The sequence below is a fragment of the Siphateles boraxobius genome, unplaced genomic scaffold (assembly GCF_051911475.1).
Source record: "Siphateles boraxobius isolate OS27281-9 unplaced genomic scaffold, OSU_SipBor_1 29, whole genome shotgun sequence".
In the NCBI taxonomy this organism is placed as follows: domain Eukaryota; kingdom Metazoa; phylum Chordata; class Actinopteri; order Cypriniformes; family Leuciscidae; genus Siphateles; species Siphateles boraxobius.
The window spans coordinates 4,171,157-4,197,500 of NW_027508908.1; the positions used below are offsets into that span (position 1 = coordinate 4,171,157).

The window sequence follows — 26,344 nt, forward strand, 5'->3', positions numbered from 1 at the left end:
CTTGACATTGCATTAACTAATGTTAACAGATAACATGTATTAGTAAAATGTATTAGTAAATGTTGAAATTATTAATTGAGATTAAGAAATGGACTGAGAATGAGAATTAATGAATGCTTTTAGCTAATGTTAACAAATTAAATCTTAATGTAAATATACTACTACCATAGGTGGATAGTAACAAAGTACATTTACTTAAGTACACTTTTTTTTATAATAGTTGTACTAATAAACATATTAGGAATATTTTAACAGGCGAAAAAGCTACTCATAAAAGCTCATTGTGGACAAGTGAATTTAGAAATATAAACTGGAATAAAACCTGGTGTATTTGTGGAGCATACTTTTTAAATAATAAAGTAAAAGATGTTACATTTACAATTTTACATGACATATAAAAGGGTATTAGAGCGACTTAATTTAGATATTGATTATTCATGTGATTTTGTTCAATAGAAAAATAATCTATTATCCATCTGTTTTGTGATTGTATATACAAGGTTTTTTTGGTTGAATGTGGAAAATTTCATTAGAAAGAAAACAAATGTTTTAATTAAATTAAATAATTTTGATATAGTATGTATGCATTATTCCAATGAAAGTAATAATATTAATAATAATTCAACTTTTTATTATTTTGGGTAGAAATAGAAGTAGAAATGGTGAAGATCAAAGCCAAATTTTATGCATTTTATTCAGGAGACCAAGGATTATTTCACCAGTCTGGAGAACATTGTCAACAAGAAAGCCTTGTCATAATGAATGAATGTAAATTTTTTTGATTAATTAATCAATTAGTACACTCTGGCATGTTTTTGGATGGATTTAAGACATACATTCTATATGCTATATTTTATACTACTAAAGTTCGTTGGATAGTAAAAAAATAATAAAAAAGTGAAAAATAAAACCCCTACACTTTTTGAGTATCTGTGCTTTACCTGAGTATTATTTTTTTCTGGAAACTATTTACTTTAACTTCACTACATTTGAAAGGCAAATATTGGACTTTTTACTTCACATAGATGTGTACTTCATTTGTTGGGGTGGTAGGAGGGTTAAATAAATAAAGAAGATGATTACGGCTGTCTTTTCTTTTTTGTCAATGCAGTTATTCAATTTCTATAGGTTTTATAACATTCGAAAAGCTCATAATTCCACAGGTACAACTAACTGGTAGTAGGTGTATTCACTAGGTTGCTTCAGAGGCATGAGCCCCTGTAAGTATAACATACAACAATAATAAAACATTGCATTGACATTTACTTTTGATACTTAAGTAAAAGTACTCGTTTTTAAAAGTACTTAAGTAAAAATCAGTCTTTACAACTTTTACTTGTAACGGAGTAATATTTGACCAGTAGTACCTGTACTTTAACTGAAGTAAGGAAGTTGTGTACTTTGTCCACCTCTGACCACTACTAATAAATTATGCGTTATGCCTTCCTGTTAATTTACAGCACCATTGTTTTAGAATCAAGGGTCTGGATTTTCTTAATAGCAACCTATACAGCATTAGAAGTACAACTGCACAGAAACTCGTATGCAATGACAGAACACAGCGCTGGTGAATACTGAAACCTTTATTCTGTTATTATCCATTGAGGATGGAGGAATTTGTGTCGCACACAGAAACGAGTAATACTGCAGGGTTTATGATTTCACCTGCGAACCCTTACAAAACCTTTCATCTCTCCTGCAAATGACTAAGATAAATACATAAATAAATACACATTAGAACCTTACACGTATATAGCAATTGAAAAAATAATACAGATCACCATAGATGAATATAAAGCATAATAAATGAACAAAGGAGGGGGAAACATATCGTAAGTTTATACATTCAGCTGGGATTCATTTGCTTTTAGTACACAAAAACAATTCAAAGGTCACTCATCTTCATGAGGCGTCATCACATTCTTAAACTTTCTCTTGAAAATGTATAACAGTAATTAAACATTTAAATAGCTGCTGGTGCTTAGTGTGTAAGTGTTTCAGCACACAAACAAACAAAACAGAAAAATGTTACATTTTTGAAAAGACCTAAAAATGGTTGTTTACCGTTATTCCAGTTTACATTCTTTTTCAAATTCTAGGATGGAACAAGGCAAGCATGCAAATGTGTATAAAATCTACCGTTTGCACCAATCATTTCGTCCTTACGATCAAAAGTCAGATCGCATTTAGTAAAATGTACAAAAAAGAAACCAAAGCTCCAGTGTAAGTCACTTTTCTCTTTTAAATCAAAGACACATTGCTTGAAGACAACAATCAGTAGTACGAGTTGATTTTAGGGAAAAAGATCAGAGTTTTTGGAATGTTTTTCTTGCCAATGCACTTGTTTCTCAGTTGCACTGCAGTTCATTAGAGCACGATTCACAGCCAATGCACAGTTCATTACACTAAGCTAAATGACTCCAAATGAAACCATAAGCGAGAACTAACGCCTAACAAACGACGCAGAATTACAAGCAGCACGACTAAACCTACAATGAGACGTGCCATCAAAAAAAGTGGCGTAGTGACATTTAAAACGGATCGTCCTAGATTTCTTCTAAACAGGTATGGAGCATCGGGAGTAGAGTTCTGAGTGGCTGAAAGCATTTGTATTGCAGAAGACTGAGAAAGTAGAAACCTGGGAACCCCCTCCCCCCACAGGCTTCACTTCAGACATTTGTGTGCGTCACAGTTAATCTAAATAGTTATTCGCATCACATTCCCCATATTAAACACAAAACACACACATGAACCCCTTTCCGATTGACTTCACCATTAACCTTTCTGGATTGTGTCCTCACAAACCCTTTCAGACGAATGAAAGACAGTTACTTCTCGGGGTGGCTGACGTCGTCCTTCATGACCGGGAGCCAGGGAGGGGACAGCTCTGGGATGTTCTTCTTGGCCTGGTTGAGGTGGGTGATGGCGGTGTACAAGCTGCCCCTGGAGCTCTGCTCAGGGTAGTACATCTCCAGAGCCGCCGGGGTGCAGTGTCTGTGCTGGATGTTTGCAAATAAAATGTTAGAAAACGTTAACTAGTATGGAGAAGGTCAGGCAGGTTCTCTAATAAATCAAACATAAATGTGAATGTCACGGAGCTCTGCATTCCTGTTTGATGTAGCATCGGGGAAGCGGACTAAACGCTGAAACATTTCCATTTACACGCATGAATACATTTAGGGAAATCGATGTTGTATAAGAGGACAAAGTCTTTCTATCTCCATCTTTTCCAAGAGCGCCGAATTGACGAGAAGCCCTGAACATACAACTTAGTTAATGTACAGAAATGTAGTTTTTTTGTTGTTGGATAATGTGCTATCTCTAATGCTACAAAAATATTGTTCTTAATGGAATACTAGCTTTCAGCATACTGAATACTGCATAGTATATACCGTATTGTGTGTGCGTGTCTAACCTCGCATCTAACACGAAAGTTTGTTAATATTATATATGTATATATATATATATAAATAAATTATACGTGTGTGTGTATGTGTACACTCATAATTTATATATTATATTGCATGTAAAAATAGCAAGTAAAACATTATTATACAAGCATTTCAAATAGTAGTATGCAATCTCATTATAGCGCATGTTTAATTCAATGAGTGGCCAATTATCATCTCAGGAATAAAAACGTTAGCATTTGTGCATACTGTGCATTTTTAATCCAATTTATTATCTAATTTTTGGTTTCTTGTAGTATCTTGAGTAAAAATATTTTAAGAACTGCAGTTAAAATTACAAACTATTTTCATCTATTACCTCAAAAATGTACATTGCATTATGGGATACTGTCTGGTGTAAAATACGCATTTGAGAAACTAGTAGATCATCTGGGCTTTCAGTAATACCAAAAATGTGCAGGCAAGTGCAAAATGTACATTGTATAAAATTAAAGAGAAGTTTGGCTGCATAATATTTTGAACAGAGTATGTCTTTAACCTACCTTATTTTTTTGCCAATGTTAAAAAAACAACTATTTAAATTTAAAGAAAAAGAAAGAAACATTCTTAAAGTAAATACTAATACCAAAACTAAAGAGCTTACAGAACATAGACAGAATTGTTCTAATCTTAAATTATTAAAAAACTCTAAATGTGGCTCTGACTGACTATTTCTATGGAATGCGAACTATGAAAGGTTAATTACATTTCCAATTTGTAAAACAGATGCTTAAAAGCATAAAGTGACAATTGAGCAACGAGTGCTCACAGTTACTCATCCATCCCACAGCAAAATAATAGAAAATAAGGCGTTTTGTGACTGAAAGGCGTCAATCAAGAGACGTCAACATGCCAAAGCTTCCATAAACCTCATTCCATCTTAACAAGAGGCAATTTTCCCGCTCTTCAAGTTAGCAACGCTACATTAGTGTGGCACGCTAATTACAGCAGTGGTATCTGCATCAAAGGCGGAGAGGTGGAAACCCCTGCAGGCCTTAATCACAGTTTAGTCATGCTTCAGACTAATTAAAGACATTCTCACACTCCGACAAAGCTTTAGATGCTGTCTGAAGAAGACTAAGCTTTGCTGAGCTGTGAACAAAATAATATGTTAAACGAATATCACACGAACGAAGTTAATACTTAATCGCTCTGCTCCAGCTATAGGATACTACCATTCTGAGACGCTTCCCTGAGAGTGAAAAAGTAGGATGCGTTCAGTATCTAAGGTTAAAAAAAAATCATGTTGAGATGACCGCAGGCTAGTTTTCACTAAAGCCACAAGTGCAGACGTTAGTGTGTGATTTCAGGCCAAAAATGGTTTCTAAAGTAGAGCGCAGATGATCTCTATCAGCAGGGACAGAGCTAGTGCGTTTACCTGGAGAACGAAGCCCTCGGGGCAGCCGAGCTGATCGTACCACAGCGCTTTATACATGACCAACAGCAGAAGACACGCTAGGAACGCCAAGGTGATAATGATCAACCCAGTCAGCTGGAAAACAGACACTCGCACATGAAATCATGCCTTCTATTTTTATTTATATTCACATTTTTGTATTACCCTCACAAACAAAGAGAGAGAGATGTGTAGAATGAAGGTTTGAAACTGCTTTACCTTGAGCTTCTCTGACATCTCATCATAAAGGTTTATGTTTAGCTTCTTGATGCTGGGCACATACATCTTCCTCTTCTTCTCCTTCAGCTGATACTCTGTTGTGGTTTTCACAATCACCTATAGAGTCATAGAGAAAGAATGAACTATTAAAAGTCCACGTAATGAACAAAACGAGAGGGGGCTGGGCAGAAACCACAAGAATGGGTTCGCTGCTTTCATAGTAAGCCTTAGAAACCCTAATGGAAAACCAGCTGAAGCGAGTAGCAGTGTTTTCGAATGTCATCGCTGGTTTCTAGCTTGTCAACTTGTCATGTTCTTGACTGTGTTAAGTTGGATTGAGCTTGTGACCGGCACACAAGGAGTCGAAAAAAAAAATATTGAAAAGCCAAAATTGAGTCAACATTACATCCCAACCAAGCCTTATGTGCTCCAAATTAGGGCTGCATGATATTGAAGAAAAATACGATATGCGGTAACTCATTAAATAATGCGATATTCGATACGATAATGCTTCAAGTGTGTAAAATAAACTTAAATTATCTTTAAAATATTTTTAAAATTATAGAACCTACATACGCGTTTCACATTCTTTTTGTGACAAGAAAACATCCCACAGGAGTGTTTTACTGTAGCATAAGAAGTGTTATTTTAACATCAGTGTAAACCACGAGGATTAGAGATTCAGGTTATCCTACATTATTTTACAGTATTTTCTCCTTAAAGCTGCAATGAACCAAAGACACTCAAAAACACGGTTTGAAATCGCTGGTGTTTCTGACGTCACAAGCTACCTTGTAACCAATCACGACAACGTGTGATCGTCAACGAGTGGATCTCTGAGCTGATGTGAGTGAGTGGAGGCGGGGCTCATTTGCATATTCATAGAACCGCGTATACTAAGGCCACATCCACACGAAGCCTGAGCTTTCTCTATCCGATCTTTTTTTTTCCTCGTTCTAAATTTTATTTTGTAAACACGGCGTTGTCTCAAGAAATACATGCGTACACACAAAACTACTGAAACTGACTGAAAACAATGTGATATACATGCCAGACCAGTATGTGGCGCTGTAATTCTGCCACAGAGATACAATAAACAAGGAGAAGAAGATTTGGAGCATGCGCATAACCTTGCGCGCTCTATACGAACCCAACACGACAGCAATGTGAAGATTGCTCACGTAGTAGCATAGGAGCAGAAGATTTTGCTTTAGTAAAGCTAATAGGCTCAGTAGCTTCTGCAGCACGATCACAAGCATATAGTTCGCCATTGTTGTTGCGGTCACGTGTGACGTAGCGGTGTGTGACTAATGCTGACACGTGGCGTGATGACATCATCGTTTCACAAAATGTACGGATTGGCCGTACACACGAAAACGCATGGGTGTCTGTTTCAGATTTAGCCAATCTGGGACCCGGTTTCAAAAAATAGCGGTTCAAGTGTCCCAAAACGCCGGATCCGTCTGGACGAAATGCCAATAAGATACAAGATTTGTACGTATACAGCTAAACGCGTCTCCGTGCGGACAGGGCCTAAATGAGGCACAAGTGTAGAGTTACATTCAAGCTATTTTAAGGCATGAAGAATTTTTTTTTTTTTCAAGGAAAAAACATTTAAATGTCATTTTGGTGATCAAAGATGAGTTTTAGGGGATAAAAGTATTGAATACATGGGGACTTTAACAAAAACAAATGTGAGATAAAGCGCATTTGCTGAAGCTACCTTGCCATTATAGCTTGATTCTACAAGTGGTTCGTTCTCCACCGTCACAAGTGCCATGCTGTACCAGATGAGCTACCGAGCAAATTTACTACATTAGAAAGGCCATTAATATGGAGATGGTTATGTGATTCAAGCATCATAATGCATTCATTTTCAAATCATGCACTACGGAATTAAGTGTTTTGAGGTCTTAACATAGTATCTATGTTTCTATCAAAAATCTAGGCAGAGGCACATTTTCCCAGTGAGCCTGTGTTGTAGGATGCACAGGATGTTACTTCAGCACATTACAAATGCAGAGAGCTCCTGCTACTATATCATTTGTCATCTTTTAGATGAGTCACTGCAAAGTTAATTCCAAACTCTGCTGTGCGTTTCCACCCGTTGCACTAGCCTCCTAGAGAGCTAAGAATAGATACAGGCCATCTATGAGAGTCCTGACATGAGCGTGTGTGCGTTTGCAAGATCAGATGGTTTGCAAAGCCTTTCAGTGACAAAGTGTATCATACTCGGTGACAATGAATCTTGATGGTGCCACATGAATTCTTTCTTTCATGCCGGCTAGGATCTAACAGGGTGGTTTCTAGCTTGTCTTTGATGGTATCAGCGATAGTGGATGTCTGCCGGTCCACCCCCGGCTTCCTATGACATTCTTCCTCTTAATGAAGTTCTACGCGGAGTAATGAATAACAGAGGTGTGTTGCTGTCTTTCATATGGCTCTATGTGTGGGTTCTGCTCTCTAATGCATGAATGGAAATTACCTTATCAGGGAACGGCTGCTGTAACTGTCCGACCTCCAGTGGAGTGATGAGGGGGATGTTGTCGAAACCGTCCTCAACCGACGGCTGTCTCGTCACCTTTTCCGCCAGGTTACTGCCTAGTTTTACCATATCTGAGACAAACACACACAATTCGATATTATATTTGAGAAAAAAAATGCAAAAGAACCCAGTATTTACAGTAAAATATCCCACCGAATACTTACACAATTTCCTTTCGGTTAAAGCACACTAGTTTGTTGACATTAGTGTCATTTTTTCCCATTACATTACTTTGCATCTGGTTTTGGACACTCAGTAGTGTATATTAATATATATTAAGAGTTAGGATGCAATAACTAATTGATGCTACTGCACCATTTTTTCTTCTGTTGTTGGTTGACGTTCTCCATTTAGCACTAGTTAGTGAGTAAATGATATCTCTCCATTAAGTCTGTGTCTGAGGGCTCTGCTGTTGGAGCTCTGTGATGCTGTTACTCAGTTACTGTGAATCTCTCTTCATCTCATTATGACTCAGTGCGCATGCACACACACTTACGACTGTGCTAATTCACCCACTCACACACACTACTCATTAGCTGACTGAGGAAAACTACCTCTCTCTCATTATCTTCTTCCATTCTAATAGGCTATTATAGAGCTCTCTGCAGAATACAAAACACATAAACACAATAACCACTAGTGATAGATGGAAATGTCAGTCCATATTAAGCCATTTTGCGATTTTCCGCATTGCCCAATAAAGAGATAGCTGTGATCAGGCATGGTAGCCCCTATATGCCATTCACATAATTTAAATTATTCATTTAAAAATATTTTGGAGTGAATTAAGTAAAGATTGTATATTATCTCAGATTTAGCACTTTAATGTGGTTCATATTAAAGATTAATTAAGCCAAAATGTTGATATGAAACGGCCATATGACTGACATGTTAAAAAACCCAATCACGATTCACTTTTTTTATGTGACATTTAGCGGGGAAGAATAGACAGTGCATCAAATATAGGCTACCCTGTTTATGTAAACCATACTTTGCAAATGGGGACCAAACATATTCCATAGATCAATCAATTAACGTGTTTTCCCGTAGTAGCCTACATTATGTTATAATGCATTTTAAAGGTATAATTTATATAAAATATAAGTATGGATTGCTGAAAAAACATCCGTGGGTTTTCATCATTGTTAACACCCAATAATGTCCTTTAGACAACGCACTACATTTGAAACTGTATCAGTGGCGGTTCTAGACCATTTCAACTGGGGGGGCCAAGCTGGGGCCAGTTGTACTGTTAGAGGGGCCAGTTACATTTAGACCTTATTGTTGTCATATAATTTTCTGCACTGCACTGCAGGCATTAACAGGCAAAATACCATGTTTATAATCATTCAACAATGTATTTGCATTTCCATTATATTTTTACATTTGCATTACATATTCAGTATTAGTCAGAGTAACTGTAATTGACATGATGTCCTTCTTTCTCTTCATTTTGGTGAGAACTATAGAGCAAAAGCAATGGGGACCAAGAAGCGTATTAATTCATTTACTGAAAATAACTGACATGCTAGGTAACTATGTCTAACCGTTTACAGGGTTCCTGCACACTTTTTAAAGTCAAATTTAAGCCTTTTTAAGACCTGAAGAAATCAAAATTCATACCGTACATTAGGGGTGTGCAATATTGACAAAATATATCACAATATTTTCAATGTTTTGTTGATAATTAGATGATATTTTACTGATTGTGTTTTTGTGCTGGTGCCATGGCTGGTTTAGGCCTGTTGTTGACAGCAGACTCACAAAGATATTCATATTTTTTAATATTCTATGCAGTGGTCAGTTAACAGCAGGGACCGAAATTAATTTTTTCATTAATTTTTTATTAATTTAATTTGCCAGCTTAAATCGATTTCCAGGGGCATTTTCACCTATATATGGACATTCTTTCTAAACTTATTTAGAGTTATGAATCACCTTTTATGTCAAATACTAACATACAAATTATACAGTAATTATACGTATTTATACAATAATACTTAATTATACAATAATTATACAGTACCACTGTTACCTGTCAAATGAAATAATTTAATCAAAATCCATCTTTGCAGTGCAGAGGTGGCACAGAAGTGGCATTAATATATTTACATTCCATTTATAATTGCATAAATAAAGCTATGAGATTTTTTTAAAAATCAATATTTAAATATGAAATGATTTCTAATTGTAATGTTCTAATTAAAGGCTACTTTAAATATGAAACTAAAAGGTCTTAATCTTAAAAGGTCACGGTCTTAATAAGTGAGTTGAGGGATTCATTCATTCAACGGATTTGTTCAAACGGCTGATTCATTCGGGAAAGGAGCAAGTGATTCCTTCAAAACGCGGATTTCAGTCAATAAATCATCGCTGTCTGTTGCATTGAGACTCTGCTACGGTTTCATTTTGAAATTCTAGTCGGCGAAATAAAGGGAAAACAAACAATATTGACAATATTGTGTCTAAAAGGTAACTCCCAATGTTCACTTATTGTTAATTTAGCTGTTGTATAACATCAATATCACAGTTGCAATTGTGCACGGGAAAACGGCACTCTTGCTGATGTGATATTCTAATATAAGAACATAATATGATATAAATATAAGACATAAACTAATTTGGGGACATAGCCTATCTATGAACCGCACACAGCAGTGAAAGAACGAGAGACAAATGCGATGTCAGCTCACAGTGCCTCGTATACAGTTAAAACATTGATTACAATATCATAATAGACAATACACATCGCACACCCGATATGCACATAAAGAATGAACTTGCAACTGAACTGACATTTACCAGCTTTCTCCTTCTCTCCTCTCTCGCGTGCAGGAGACAGACGTTATTCTGCCGCGATTCCCGCGAATGTGATGCAAATTGTCACGTGAACAAGCAAATCCACAAAGATAGAATAATAAAAAAATAATAATACGCATACAACGATAACAACGATAGCAAAAAAACAGTTTTGTAAAAATTATTTCACACTCCACATTTAGGGGGGCCACAAGGGGGGCCAAGCTTGTTGTCACAGGGGCACGGGCCCCCCCGGCCCCCCCTCTAGAACCGCCACTGAACTGTATTCAAAAAAGTAAACTGATGTTTGCTGTTCTGACAAACACTGCACGTGAAGCAGGCCACGGAATAGGCCGATTTGATTGGCTCTCCCACACGAGCACCTTACGCTCTATCAAGGTTATCCGAGATGCCCAAATGTAACACACATCTCAGCATACGTGTGTGTGTGTGTTTGGGGGCACAGACCAACAACACATAAAGCTCGTAAAATCATAAACAACGTTATAATCGACGATCTCATATACATTCAGGACAAACGGAAGCTTAAAACGCGATTTGTAGGCCTAATTCATCACACGCATTATGCGCTCACAACCATACGCAACAGCTGGGCGTTCATTAAGATATTATTCCTCAGGATAATGATGCATGTTTTGGATTCTTACGATGCACTGTGAAATTTTAATTAACGGAATCAATTCTATGTTTTCTAATATCAGCCGTTTAGAAACGACAATGGCGAAATGGACATCGAATAGTACAGCCTACCATTTGTCTTTCGTCGGAAATGAATTATGAAATGAAATGAAATGAAATACAGTTACTCACTGGTTTCCCTGCGGTTGTCTTGATGGTGCTGATGCTGACGGAGCTTTAGCTGCTGTTATTAGTGTGTGTGGGTGCGCGCGCGCGTGTGAATCACTGAAGCGCGCCCGCGGCCGTCGCCGCTGTATGATGTCAGCTCCATCGCAGCAGATAACTGGCTGATCAATGTGAAAAATTCCTATTACACATGATATTCACAATTACGTTGAGCATCTGTGGGGGTGATCTATGTTAATGAAAATGGCAGTAGCCTGATATTTTTAGATGTGTTGAAAAAAGAGTCATTGCGCTTTACGCGGATAAAAAAGGTGGTTTTAAAGCAAGTGACATGTTAATTAAATTATTAAATATACCAATATGTATTGTAATAATACGTTTGACTCGAAATATGGAATCGTTTCGTAGACTACAATTATTTGTCAAGTATCATTTACAATTGTATTATTATTAGTCTCATCTAGAACGTCATAATTTTTTTTTCATTATATTCAATATTTTAAATGAAGGCTAATCTCTTATTTGTTCTTTGTTAAACTAGGCAAATTAGTTAACCATACATATGAAGGCTAGTTCGGAAAGTTTTCAAATGTGTTCTTTTTGAGTCAAAAGTTTTACAGAGACATAAACATTTACATAAATTCACTAAATAATCAAGCTTTAAACAAAATGACGTAGGCTACTGTATTCTCAGGACAAAAGTTTTATTTTGTATTTTACATTACAATATGTGTTGGCCAAAGTAATACTGTAGGCTACGTGATCATATGAATGTGAAGATCTAGACATAATAAGAAGAATAAAATCGTGACAAGAATAGCCTATAGGCAACTTTCAATCCTTGTCCTGCATAGAATTTAGCTGAGAATTGATTTTTATCCGGAGACATTTTTCATTATTGGAAATTTGGCAATTGTGATTGCGTAGTGAGCCCAAGTAGCCTAACACACTGAACAGAAAGACTGAATAGTATCACCCTGTCTCAGGTTATGGACATTTCATTATCTCGAGTATGCTGTGGATTTACCAAACGTTATGAATTTATCATGCCAGCTCTCTCATCTAGTCCATCGTGTCAGTTTACATTTCTTTTTCTCACCTTCAGTTAACTGGAATCTTCGAAATTGAGTTAGTCTTTTTTTTTGTTTTGTTGCTTAGTCATAATTTTGAGTCAATTATATTGCAGTGGGCATACTTTATTAAATCGTTCCCAACGAAGACTATATTTTTTCTGTACTTTATGCATCAAAAACATAGACTCAGATTCGAGACCAAAATCATTTGCAGTAATAAGCAACATTGCCACCTAGTGTCAGTATTTTTAAAATCTTAAAAATGGCTCAAACAGCATTTTAAACTTTACTTTAAGCTTTTTATTTTATTTTTTAATGATAATTACATTTCTGGTAACTTCTGGAATCATAAAATAAATTGTGGTTAATTAATGTACCTATACCGAAATTTAATAATCGTAATACATGAACTCTATCTCTCTCTCTCGTTCTCTCCCTCTGATCTTAGTCAAAAAAGTTGAGAAGAACCACTGCTCTATTTAAAGGGTTAGTCCACCCAAAAATCCCATAATTTACTCACTCTCAAGCCATCCTAGGTGTATATGACTTTCTTCTTTCAAATGAACACAATTGGAGTTATATGTAAAATATCCTTTTCCAAGCTTTATAACGTTAGTGAATGATATACCCTGGATTTTGAAGCCCCAAAAAGCGGATCCATCCATCCTAAAAGTAATCCATACGACCAGGGCCGGATTAAGAGTTCAGAGGCCCCTGGGCACAATGTCTTGTAGGCCCCCCTTATGCAGGCCAAATGTATATTTTGTCCAAGGACATTTTAATATGGCATTTACAGTTTTACTGACTTAAAAGGAACCTTGTTGTACTATGCTGGAGTAAAGTTCATAAATGGTTGTTCTTTCCCATAGGAATTTGTAAAACTATGTTGGGTGGATAGAGCCGGCCCGAGCCTTTTGGGGGCCCTAAGCAGAATTTGATTTGGGGGCCCCCTCCCACTACGCGGAGTCACCTGTGCTTGACGATTATTGACACAAATATCACGCAATAATGATACATTATACATTAATACAGTGAGGATATGTATTAATACAAAATAAATAGGAACAAATGCCCAATTTTTTTTCATTTAAATTTGACATTAGAACATGTTTGGAAAAAATATCTAAAAGTTGAAATTTAAAAGCAACACAAACTAAAATAGATGCCTACTTAAATAAAAAGGTTTTAACTTTTACTTTACTCTTTTACTAACTCTTTGAAACTTCTTAAAACAAACTGTATCAAAACATGTAAAATAAATTATTTGCAAAAAATAATGACAAAACTGATAAATCAGAAACATAATAAGAGCAAGGGTTCAACAATGACAATTATTGTTGAAAACTGTAAAAATATTATTATTTCTCAACTGTCTCAATACAGTGTAACTCTCCTCAAAATCTTTATTATTATTATTATTGTAACAGACTTTGTTGGATTGTAGATGACAGAATCCAACAAAGTCTGTTATAATAATACCGGTAATGATGTACTGGCACTCGTTGTATGTGTGTATGCAATCTAATTTTCCCCTCGGGGCTTGCCGTAGATAGGAATGGGTCGTGCGCACTTGGTACTGGAGTGTCGCAGGTTTTTGGAGTTAGTGATTTGATGTGTGGTATAATAAAGTGGAGAAGAGTTCAAACTCTTCTGCACTGTCTTGTTGTTTCGCCTCGTGTTGTTTGTCTGTGTGGGCGTAGTCAGTCCTCCGGCGGGAAAGTTTAGCCGGCCGAACCGAACGATCGAGTGGCGGCCATTTATGACGTCATGGCCGGGTCGCGCCGGCGAATCGAAACCGGAAGCTGACGAAACCATTGTCTAGTGTGAATAGGTGTTCCTGTGGGTATTTGAATGGAAAAATTATGTGTTAAGTGGATTATGTGTGAATGGTTTATGTGTTTATTATAATATATATATATATATATATATATATATATATATATATATATATATATATATATATATATATATATATATATTGGGATTAATTATTATGGATAATCAAATAGATGAAGTATTTGTATATGTATTAACTGTTATATGTTCCGGGAATTGGTGTGGCCCAAAAAGGGGCGGGGTTTGGCCTATTTAAGCCAAGGCCAAACCTAAAGTCAGGACTTGTTAACCAAGTCGGAAGCGAGAGTGCAACTGTGGTGCCTCAAGCAAGAAAAACCTTTGTGTGCTGTAGATACGTTTTTTTTTTTAACAAAGAGTTTGTCGTCTTTGTTTTTCTGTTGTTATACTTTTTAGGTTTTTTTTTGTTTATTTTCTTTTGTGGGCACCTGTAAATATACTTCACTGTGGACGGTCTTCTTTGGCCCTGTAAATAAATTCCACCTTGCACGAAGTGTTGCTGCGAGTGCGCCATCCTTTACATCCGTTCACCGACTCACATTTCTCCCCGAAGGCGAGCTGGTGGGCTCGTCTTTATCACAGTAAGGTTATACATTTTACATCTCATATGTGTTGGGAAAAGGGAGAAGAGAGAGTTCGGCAAAAGGCGGATTCGAACTCGGGTCGAGCGCATCAAAAGCTGCTTTCTAGCACTTCACGCGTTACGACCTGCGCCACTGTAGCTATTCCGTTAACTGCGTCTTTTTGCCAAAAAGACAGGCACTTAGTGCAAATATACGCTCCGTTATCTAAAATATTCGTTTTCTTCCCCTCGCTTGGGCCACAAGTGCGCATGGCGAACTTGCAATGAATACATTTTATCAGACCGGCCCTCGCGGCCTCGAAACACTACCGGCCCACCGGGGAAACTCCCGACTTTCCCTTAGATGTCGTGGGCCCCTCAGCAAGTGCCCAGTTGCCCTGATGGTTAATCCGGCCCTGCATACGACTCCAGGGTGTTAATAAAGCCCTTACAGTGAACTAGACCTGTAATACATTCTGAGTTCTAACGTTCTACATCAGTTCTAAATTCCAATAGATGTCAAAGGTCAACTGACCATATTTGTCTTGATTTTAAGATAGTTGAACAAGGTGTTTAATAGTCTGAACAAAAAGGCATTTGATGTGTTCAGGACTTCCCTGTTGTCACTAGATGGCAGTGTGGCATTTAAAATAATTATTTGTCTTTTAAATGGGACTTTCCAACTTGACTGAGGTGTGAAGAGTAAAAACCCTTTGTAATCATTTACACAACATCCGATTGCAAGCAAAGTGAAAGGTCACATGCCAATCTTTTGAACTGCACTTTCCAGATTTATCACAGAAGCTGAGGATAATCCCAGGTCAGCCCTGGATAACCTTCCAGGCCTTATTTACAGTAACTAGGACTCCTAAATTAGACATAACCCAGATAGTTTTTCTGGTGACTGCTTTATTTCCACAAATAACCTAATCTGGGAACGACGGGAAATGCCAGTCACGAGATATTTTATAGGCTTAGGCTAAACTAAATTTTTACATATCTTCACACAGGCCTGAAACGTATACAGTTGCTAAACGTTCATAACTGAGTTAGTAAAGGATTTTGACTGTTATAAAACTGTCTATTCAAAGTTTTAGGATTAAACAAAACCCTAGTGGATGTAATGGAAAGATGTACCCTGAACTTGATCCAAGAAATCATGTGACAGCCTAAATTTGCTTATTTCCGACACGCCTGACAGCTGACCAAATAATGTTTCTCTTGGGGAGATGAGTTTTATGAATCATATTAGAATCCGCCTCCTCCAAAGCTGTCCAGTCCAAGCACACTTCCATGGAAGAGACCGTGAACATCTGGATGAGGGGGGATATATGCTCTTCACCACACCAAATCATTATCACTTTATTTGTTCGTAATGTCTTTATGATAGTCATCTTTCTCAAGTCAAAGAGAATAAAAAATGAATAATTTATATAATAGTATAAATATTACTAATTATAAAAAGTGTATAGTTATGAGACAAGGTGACACTCTACAATAAGGTCCTAATAGGTATCATTAGTTAATGCATCAACTAACTTTACCAAATAATAAGCAATACATTTGTTACTGTATTTATTTATCTTACTGCTCATGTTAGCTCAGTTCCATGAACTAGTATAATAACAGACTGGTTTAATAATGTATTAGCAAATGTTTGAACTATTAATTAAGCTTAATAAATGCTGTAGAAGTATTTAATTGCTAGTTCATGTTAATAAAGTAGTTTACTGATTTAACAAATAGAAACTTTATTGTAAAGTCTTAGGCCTACCTGTTACAAAATATTTATATTTCAGATGAATGCTATTCTTTTGAACATTGTGTTTAAGAATCCTGATAAAAACAAGGTTTCCATAAAAATATTAATCAGAACAACAGTTTTTAACATTAATAATCAAAAATGTTTCTCGAGCAGAAAAACAGAATATTAAATTGATTTCTGAAGGATCATGTGACACTGAAGGCTGGAGTAATGATGCTGAAAATCCAGCTTTGCATCACAGGAATAAATTTCATTTTAAAATGTATTGAAATAGAAAACAGTTATTTGAAACAGCGAACATATTTCACAATATTTCTGTTTTTAATGTATTTTGGATCAAATAAATGCAGCCTGGGTGAGCATAAGAAAAAATCGTCAAAAAATCACACCAACCAACCATACCGCTTTCAGTTCTTTTTGCTGTACATAACAGGTCGATATGCTTCTTGATATTGCAAACTGGTATTTCTTACCAAATTATTGTAATGTAGGCTATTGTCTTAATAACACACTCGTTTCTATTGCAAATGAGCTAGTGTCGCACATTTACAGAAAACAGTTTCTGCGTTGAAAAATGAGGTGTATACTGTATATCCGGTCTACATCTCAGCATGGATTTTACACCAGTGTTTGATAACTCCCTAACGTTTTTATCTTTAAGTACAGTATCATTGTTATTAAGTTAGGTTGAACTTTTTACTCTTGCTCATTAGGCTAAACAACCCTGCCCAAATAAATCCAGCTGTAGACGTGAAAGTGTCCATTGCAGTAGCAGCCAGTTTATGTTGTCTGTCTGTGATTAATGTTGTTTAGGTAAAGAACAAGTTCATCTCATCTGCGCATCAAACGCCTGTGGAGGAAACACATAAACACGCAATTACAGCAGCAGTTGTTTCATGTCTAATGGTGTCTCAGAAACCAAATCTCTTTCTGCGCAGTTGGAGTCTGGACCGTGGTGATTGGAATAAAATCAGAAGTCTTCCTTCCTTTGGTTACAGATTAATCTGTCTAAGCAAAAGCGTTCTGTATCTCTGTTTCTACAAAGCTGCAGATGGAGATCAAAGCCTGTGGATTGACGTGTTCGTATGTTGCTGGCTGCTTCATGTAATATTTATATTCTACATTGGTATATGTATTCTCTGCTCTACTGATTTGTCCATTTGAATGTTCCAGGTTTATACAATTCCACATGGTGGAGATAAAAGGCTTTCCCTCCAATTCCTCCATTTTGTTCTCCTCCCCGTAGCTTCCCCTTTTGCAACGAGATCTCTTCTCTTCTCTGATGATGTGTTTGCTGGCACGAGGGCGGGATCAACCTGTCACTCACATGACATCACAGCAATAGCAAACAACAACCATCCAATCAATTCCCAAAGTGCAAAATCAATTTCCTTATCACATTTTTTTTTTGCTTGAGAAGCCGTTTCATTTGGATATACGTCACAATAGCGAAGAAAACACTATCACAACTTCTGTTTCATGCCGACTTTAAGCCAGTAAGTAGCAGTGAGGGACTGTCATAGGCAATCATTCATTCAAGCAATTAGTTCAAAAATTGGTCATATTATGTTATTTTATATTCTATAGGTGTCAGTATGAAAAAAAAATATATCAGGATGTTTAATTTCAACTCTTAGCCTTGAATCGTCTGGATTTAATAGTTGAATAGCGGCCTGAGAGTGACGTTTTAGTGATTCAGAACATGTTTAAAAGAACATGTCAGCCTTTTTGGGACTTTAGCTTATTCACCGTATCCCCCAGAGTTATATAAGTCCATACATACCCTTTTCATCTCCGTGCGTGCTGTAACTCTGTCTGACGGACCCACCGCTAGCCTAGCTTAGCACTAAGACTGGAAGTAAATGGCTCCAGCTAGCATACTGCTCCCAATAAGTGACAAAATAACGCCAACATTTTCCTATTTATATGGTGTGGTTTGTATAGTCAGTGTGTACAAATAACAAGGTGATTTACACACATGGTGATTTAACTCAATTATGAACAGCTAAGATTAACAAATGAATATCTATGGAAACTGATTAGCGGTGGGAAAATGAGAACTAAGGAAAACAAGAAAACAGGTGACTAAGCAGACTTACAGAAAACGAAACCAAATCTGAGCATACTATAACTGTGAAAAGTAAAGCCTGAGTAAAACTTTCCTTGTGTGTATGCTTACTTCAAAACATTTTTACACTTCCTTTGTGCGTAATTATAATAAAGAGAAGCAATATGAGCTCCATGGTCAGCTGTAAATCACCAGAAGTATTCAGTCCGGGAATGTCTGCGAATCCCGCTGACTGCATCTTCATAAGTATAGTGTCCAGAGACTTGAGGTCAGTGCATTTCCACAGAAAATCAGGAATAATAATTCCTCATGTCTCGTGATCCTCTACCAGAGTCAAGACACAGTGATAGTAAAAGGTCTTAATATGGTCTAAGCATGTCTAGTGACGTCATGTCTTGAGTCATATTAATGATATGTCATATTATTCATTGGGCTGCTTCCTTTCCTGTTGCGTAATATTTCTCCATATGATCACCAAAGTACTTTGAGAGTTTTCTTCATGAATGTTCTAATCAAGAACTTGTTTCCTTTTCCGGCCTCATATCTGACTCAAAGATAAGGACAGAAGTGCCTGTCATAATATGTTTGTAATGACTCAGGACTATTGAGTTTATTCCTGTACATAGATCTGTAATTTGACAACACATGTAGTCAGTATTGAATTATCCAGTTGAATAACTTCTAGCTCAATAGAATGCATTAAAAAAGCTTGCAAATAAGTAATAATTATTCAAATAATAAATAAATATAATAGAAACAATAAATATGAATATAATTATATTAAATTAACACTCATGGTACAAAGTGTTAATTTAGTACAATTAATCATATAAAAATAAATAAATACATCCAACCAAAATGCATTCTGGCATTTAAAAATGAAAAACAATATAGATGTGTTTCAAGAGTGGTGAAATGTTTTTAAAAACAAAAATAATAATTTAATTAATTCAAAAAAATTTTTTAATCAAATGACAACCCTATAGTTGTGATGCATAGTCAGAGACGTTCGAATCCATTTGCAGTATTTATTGAAGAGTAGTCAGACAGGCGAAATACAGAGATCAGCAAACAGGGATGTAAGAGGAAATCCAGAATCATAAACAATACCAGGAAAGGGTCGAGGCAGGCGGCAGACAAGAGACGAGAAACAGCAAACAGGCAAGGGTCAGTAAACAGGGATGCAATCAATGTAGAAATTACGCTCGGAAATGATAGCCGGGGCAGAACAAGACTTCGCAATGTGTAACAGTTCAGAGACAGTTTATATGGAGGAGGAAAGTGGGTACACCTGTGCCGGTGATTAGACCTAGGTACGGGGCTGATGGGAACTGAAGTTCAATACTCAGGTGATGGTGTCCTTTGGCGATCGGAGAGAGCCACAGAGGTGCGATCTATGACAATAGTAACCTCAGATTTAAAATGTAAAACTATAAGTAAAATGTAGTTGAATTTGTTATATAAAATTATTTGCTATTATAAGTCAATATAATATCAATAAAAAGACACACTGGATAAAAATGATCATGAGTATTAAATATATTTCATTCACATTTTCCCGAAGACCATGAGCAGTGACAATAGAATTCAGAAAGCCTGTTATTAGCGACACCAGTGGCCGTTAAGTGAACAGCAGCCAGCAATTTATTGTAATTTACAAGAGTTTGAACGTGATTCAATGCTCCGTTATAATCTCAGCGAAGTTATTTTTCGTTCTTAAAAGTAAAAATACGTTTGAAATACCTTTTCATCTACTGTTAACAAACATCTCGACTCCGTCCACGCTGCTGACGTTCAGATGAATATGTAAATGTGGTGCATGCTCTAAATAAAAAAAAGCAGCCTACAACAAAAATGACTGCATGCGGTGAGAAAACGACAAAAGAAAGCATCTGATCGTAGCGATTTGGATATGTTTGAACCAGCTCTGCAATTCACCTGCGACAGACGAGGTAATTTAAATAACACTGTTAAGATAGATCGATTATAAAGTAGATTTGAGACTAGTCTTGGCTATATGAGACTAGCTAATTAATCCATTTTCCTTTCATGACACATTGAAATCGCAGCACATGATATACAATCTTTCGGCCTGAACATTGTAGGCTATAAGTATTTGTTTCATGTGTCAACCAAATGGACATGGAATGGAAGAAAGACTCTCGGGAGCGCGAGACGGTAACCGTCACTCCCTTTTGATTTTCCCAGCAAAAACATCCACAGTCCTTCACATAAAAATCAGTCTGTACAGTCATATTGTAATTGCTTATGTCACATGCAAGAATCAAATACTATTCTTTGAGTCTGTGAGAAGTTTTTGTAATTCACACAGTAACCTGAACTATCATGTTATAACATGTATTATTGAAACCCTGAAGGAATATAGCAGCGACTCCAATAGATAAAAGTCATATGTATTTTAATCATCCGAACCAAGGATCTGTTGTTTGCTCTGTGGGAAAATGTGTAGAGATTTGGCACAAATTCAGGAGTGAGTTTCGCAATCATCTTCAGTGAATCATGAAGAAAAATGAAAATATTCAATTTTTCTTGTTAAAACTAGAACTAGACTCCCGGTAACTAGGAGTCCGGAAAAGTTAATGTCAGTCAAATGTTAATGAAGAAAAAGAGTGAAAACATGCATTACTATTCAAACCTAAAGATTAAATACTCAACAAATCCTGCACAACACTTCTTGTAGGCTACTGAGGCATGTATAAAGTGTATGACGTGGAGTGAAATGCAAATCAGAGAAGCGAATATCATACAAAAACAAATTATATGCAGTAAGTGCTATATAATATAAAATACGGATCAGAGGGTTGTATAACATGCAGGTAACAATTGTTGTTAAAAACACTTCCGAAACAACACACACACACACACACACACACACACACACACACACACACACACACACACACACACACACACACACACACACACACACACACACACACACTAAAGCCATGGGTTTCCTTTGCTTATTTTTAGTACATTTGCTCTTGATGCCAGAGGATTTAAAGTCACTAACTATGTGTAAAATCCTCAGCAGAACACAAGACACACTTACCTGCTCGTGAAGCTGCTCTTCTGGGCAGAGATCTGGACATAAACACTCAAGATATAAATTTATACAGGTGAGCCTTTACAGGGAATTATTCTCCACTAGACAACCTAACCTCTAGTAATATGTATATATATATATATATATATATATATATATTATATATTTGTTTTGTTTTGTTTGTATTGTACGATTATACATTTTTTAGATGTATTTTATTATACTACATATTAGAATGCATATTATAATAATTTCTGATGGATCATGTGACACTGAAGACTGGAGTAATGATGCTGAAAATTCAGCTTTTAAAAATTGCTATTTTAAATTGTAATAGTATTTCACAATGTTACTGTTTTTTTCTGTATTTTTGATCAAATTAATGCAGGCTTAATGAGCATAAGAGACTTTCAAAAACAATAAAAATAGTAATGTTTCCAAACTTTTGACCGGTAGGCTACTGTATAGTATATGATTATACATTTTAAGTTATTTTATTTCACTGTAAAAAAAAAAAAGTAAAAAAAATTTTTTGCCTTACATTTTTCAAGTACAATCAACTTGGATGTTTAAGTCATTGTAACTCAAATTACATTAAATTAAATTAAAACAATGAGTTGAATCTTGTAACTTATAATTTTCTTAAAAAAAGAAAGTTAAGTTAAAGTTAAAGCAATGTAAAAACATATGTTGTCATAAACTATTGATCATATTATTATTTTTTACAATGTTATTATATATATATATATATATATATATACATGTATATATACATAAAAACATGTATGTAAGCAAAACTAATATATGAATTGTGTTAAAAATGTGTATATTACATATCTCACACACACACACACACACACACACACACACACACACACACACACACACACACACACACACACACACACACACACACACACACACACACACACACACACACACACACACACACACACACACACACACAATTAAGTAGATGATCAATTTAAACAGTCTTAAACTAGACAATATGAAATATTTCATTACCAATTGTAAAGATTCAGATGCCATACAATTTTTATTCCATAACAAATCTGTCATTCATAACAGTTAACCTAGAGATAAAATCCTTATTATTTTAAATTCAAAGGCATTTTAACTTTAAATAGCTGGGGAAAAAAATACTGGACATCCAAAATGTCCATATTAATCATGCTTTGTCTTCTTGCATAAAGACATTACTTTAGTGAGCATGTGCTGATTAAATGTTATATTCACTCAGGCTGGTTTGGGATTAAATGAATTCAGTCTGTTACAGTCGCTCCTCGTCTCCCCTAATGTTAGCAGTTGATTAAAGAGAAATAACAGCCACATTTCCACCGCAGGAACTTCCTCCAGGAACTAGGGACTTTGGGGTGGCACTCTGTGTGTTTCCACCGCAGGAACCAGGGCCTAAATGAAGTTCTGGGTAAATATTTCCCCATCAGAAAGTCCCTGCTTGCGAGGTAGAATTCAAAGTTCTGGAATTTTCAGGAGTGGGACTTGCGCGCTGAGCATGCTGATTGGTTGAGTCCATGCCACATTTTGATTGGTTGACTCCACATTTCATTTCAACAACCATTTTTAAAAGTCTGTTGCGGTGAGTGCAGTAAAAGTTATTTGCTATTCTAATCAACAATGGAGTTTAAACAATACGAATGATGGGCCGACAACGAGGTTCAGGGTTTATTAAGCTTAAATTCAGTGGGAACTGTAAATTAGCATGCAGGCCTATATCACCAGATTAATCTGCATAATCTACACGATACTTTAGACCTCTGTGGAAATGCACACAGAAACAGGTCTGATGGAAAAAAGTTCCTGGGACAAATTGTTCCAGTGGAAACGCGGCTAATGTGGCAAAATCAAACTTACACAATAAAAGCTAAACACAATGATGACAGGTCTGGAAATCCTAAACATTTCAAATAAATCTCCTGATGATACGGATTCTCTTCGATTCACAGCTGATCAAGCTCAGGAAATGAAATAGTAATGTTAGTGGAATGTTATTAACACGTTCTTCTCATGGTTTAATTTTATAGTAATAACATTATAATAAACCAGGCTTGAATCCAGTGTTTATTTGACACGCTCTCTCAGTTCCAGCAAGAAGCCCAGGAGGCGACTGAGCTCTGTGGATCTTCTCCCTACGATCGCAGAGCTCCAGGAAAGCGAGCTTCAGCAGAGTCTGGATGAGTACATGGACTCCATACGAGAGCTGTCCCAACTGACCTACCCTCTCAGCGGGCCCCTCCAGGGCTCCCGTCTGCCACCGCTACGCATGGCCAAATCCCCCAGCATGTCACTGGCACACAAGCCCTGGGCTCTTAATGGACCTGACAACGAATCACTAACCTTGACAGACTCAAAGGGCCCGGGCAGTTCAAATCAGGAGCCTCTGGACTGGCTGTTCGCTCAAGCTCAACACGGCGGGGCGACACTGGCTCAGACCAGACCGGAAGACGTGTGCATGATATGATGAGTAGTAGTCACAGCCTCATGAATGTGCTGCAATTATCATAACAGTTGCAATGAATTATTTTCATTTTAATAGGGATGTGCCCGAAGCTTAAATCCGGTTTTGGAAAGGCACGGAAAATGAATAATGCATTCTACGGAGAGCCTAAAGGGACATGGTTAGGTTACATTACATTACATCAGATTTCAGTTATCACATGAAGATAGTAAGGAGAGATGACTGACAGGATGATGTCGCAACAGATCCTGAGCATCGTTGACAAATATATTACCTTGTAAAATGTGTGTTCACTACCGCTGCTCTTTACACAGACACGAGATCGCGAATTAGAAAATGAAAGAAAAAAAGTGATTTCAATACCAATCATTTCAATGATTTCAATTATGTACAATATAATTAACCACCTATATAATTGCGAGAGAATGCAAAAGCATTGAAATATAAATTTTTCCATCACCATGTCCATTTAGGGGCTCCATAGAATGTATCACGTCTTTTCCGAACATAGTTTTTGGTTTCAGGGACATCCCTACATTTTTATATTAAATCTTGTGATTTTTGAGCAGAAATGGGGGCTAGTTGTCACAAGGGATGCATCCCAACAACTATAAAATAAGTTTCATTAATATCAGGTTGTAAATTAAATACCATTCTGTTAGCCAAATGGTTGAACATTTTTTTGTTTGTTACCTTTTCCATTTTTGTTGTTTCATGAATTAGCCTCTGTAGCTATTTTACATTTAAATATTGCGATACTGTATATATACACTACCGTTCAAAGTTTATGATTAGTAAGATTTGAAGAAATTCACATTTTTATTGCATAAAATTTTGATGCATTAAAGTCTATATTTTTAATATCTCTGATATCAAAGAATACTGATTTTTAAAAATTTATATATATATATATATATATATATATATATATATATATATATTCACAAAAATATTAAGCAGAACAACTGGTTTCAGCATAGAAAATAATCAGAAATGTTTCTTGAGCATCAAATCATCATATTAGACTGATTTCTGAAGGATCATGTGACACTGAAGACTGGAGTAATGATGCTGAAAATTCAGCCTTGCATCACTGGAATAAATTACATTTTAAAAGATGTAATTTTACTGTTTAAATTTTGCCATCTTGAAGCATTATGCTATCACAAATGTAAATGTGCAGTTAAATGAACAGTAGACTATATTAATGCATGTAAATTAATAATAATACAAATAATATGATCATTTTGCATGAAATGACTATGCACTAAATGCACAAAAAAGAGCAACAGAAGCAAGCAAATACAGTCAGCATGTTCTACTAAACACAAACTAGTTAGGTTTCGATTTCCCCTAAGCCACTGTAGTTCTCCGACACACTGGCCATGATTTATTTAACCAAAAAAGAATGTGGTTTTGCTGCCAGGCGGATTTAAAAAAAACTTGCACAACCATTCAGGACTGAATCACTGCAACACACACTGTGAAAAGCAGAGAGCTCTGTGTGTGGATGAAGTTATAATATAAACATAAGATTGCTATCATAGAGTTCAATGGTCAGAGAGAGTTAGACAGCCAAGCTATTTCACAATCTTTAAACATGTCTTCTTATTTTTTCCCCCCATAGTTTATGTATGTCTCTCTTTTGCTTTTCTGGATTCTCTGCTTCACTGGTAAGGGGATTTTTGTCCCACACATTGATAACCATTCTGCATACTGGGTGAATGAGTTGATCATGACTCCCCGAGAATGGCGTTCATCCCAGTTTCTGATTTTCTTTATGTGGCAATGGCAAATCCTCCATCTTAAGTTCTGGGAATCTTGATCTAATTAACGTATGAACAATTCGAAGTTTTTGCTTATTTCAGAGTGACTCTGCAAAAGTTGACTGATGTCTGCAACAAGTCTCTCTATGCATTTAAAAAGTGAGCTATGTAGTTTTTCCAACTAATAAACAAGTCATCATTTAAAAGGCACTTATCTAACGCTAAATGAAACCATCTAACAGAAGAACACTATGAGTTAAAACCTTTCTTGTACATTTCACCACTGTCACACTCCCACATCCACTGGGAAACAGTTTCAATGCTGCCATGGGAGATTCTTCCATGAAAAGGTAGATGTGTATTATTGCGATGATGCATGATGGGATCAAATCAGGTTTAGCTTGGTTCAGTTTAGATTCAATCCACTAACTTTCAAAAGTTTTGGGTCTTTTTTGTGTT

The 26,344-nt window shown here is 36.2% G+C and overlaps 1 protein-coding gene across 1 annotated transcript; it reads right to left on the minus strand.

Moving 5' to 3' along the window:
* Positions 1–1,565: 1,565 nt before the first annotated feature.
* caly (calcyon neuron-specific vesicular protein) lies at positions 1,566–11,364 on the minus strand. The gene is made up of 5 exons (XM_077246187.1): positions 11,240–11,364; positions 7,550–7,680; positions 5,065–5,181; positions 4,828–4,941; positions 1,566–2,999 (listed from the first exon to the last, which is right to left on the minus strand). Exons 2-5 carry the CDS (start codon positions 7,676–7,678, stop codon positions 2,829–2,831), a joined length of 531 nt encoding a protein of 176 aa, XP_077102302.1. The 5' UTR covers positions 7,679–7,680; positions 11,240–11,364; the 3' UTR covers positions 1,566–2,828.
* Positions 11,365–26,344: the final 14,980 nt, after the last annotated feature.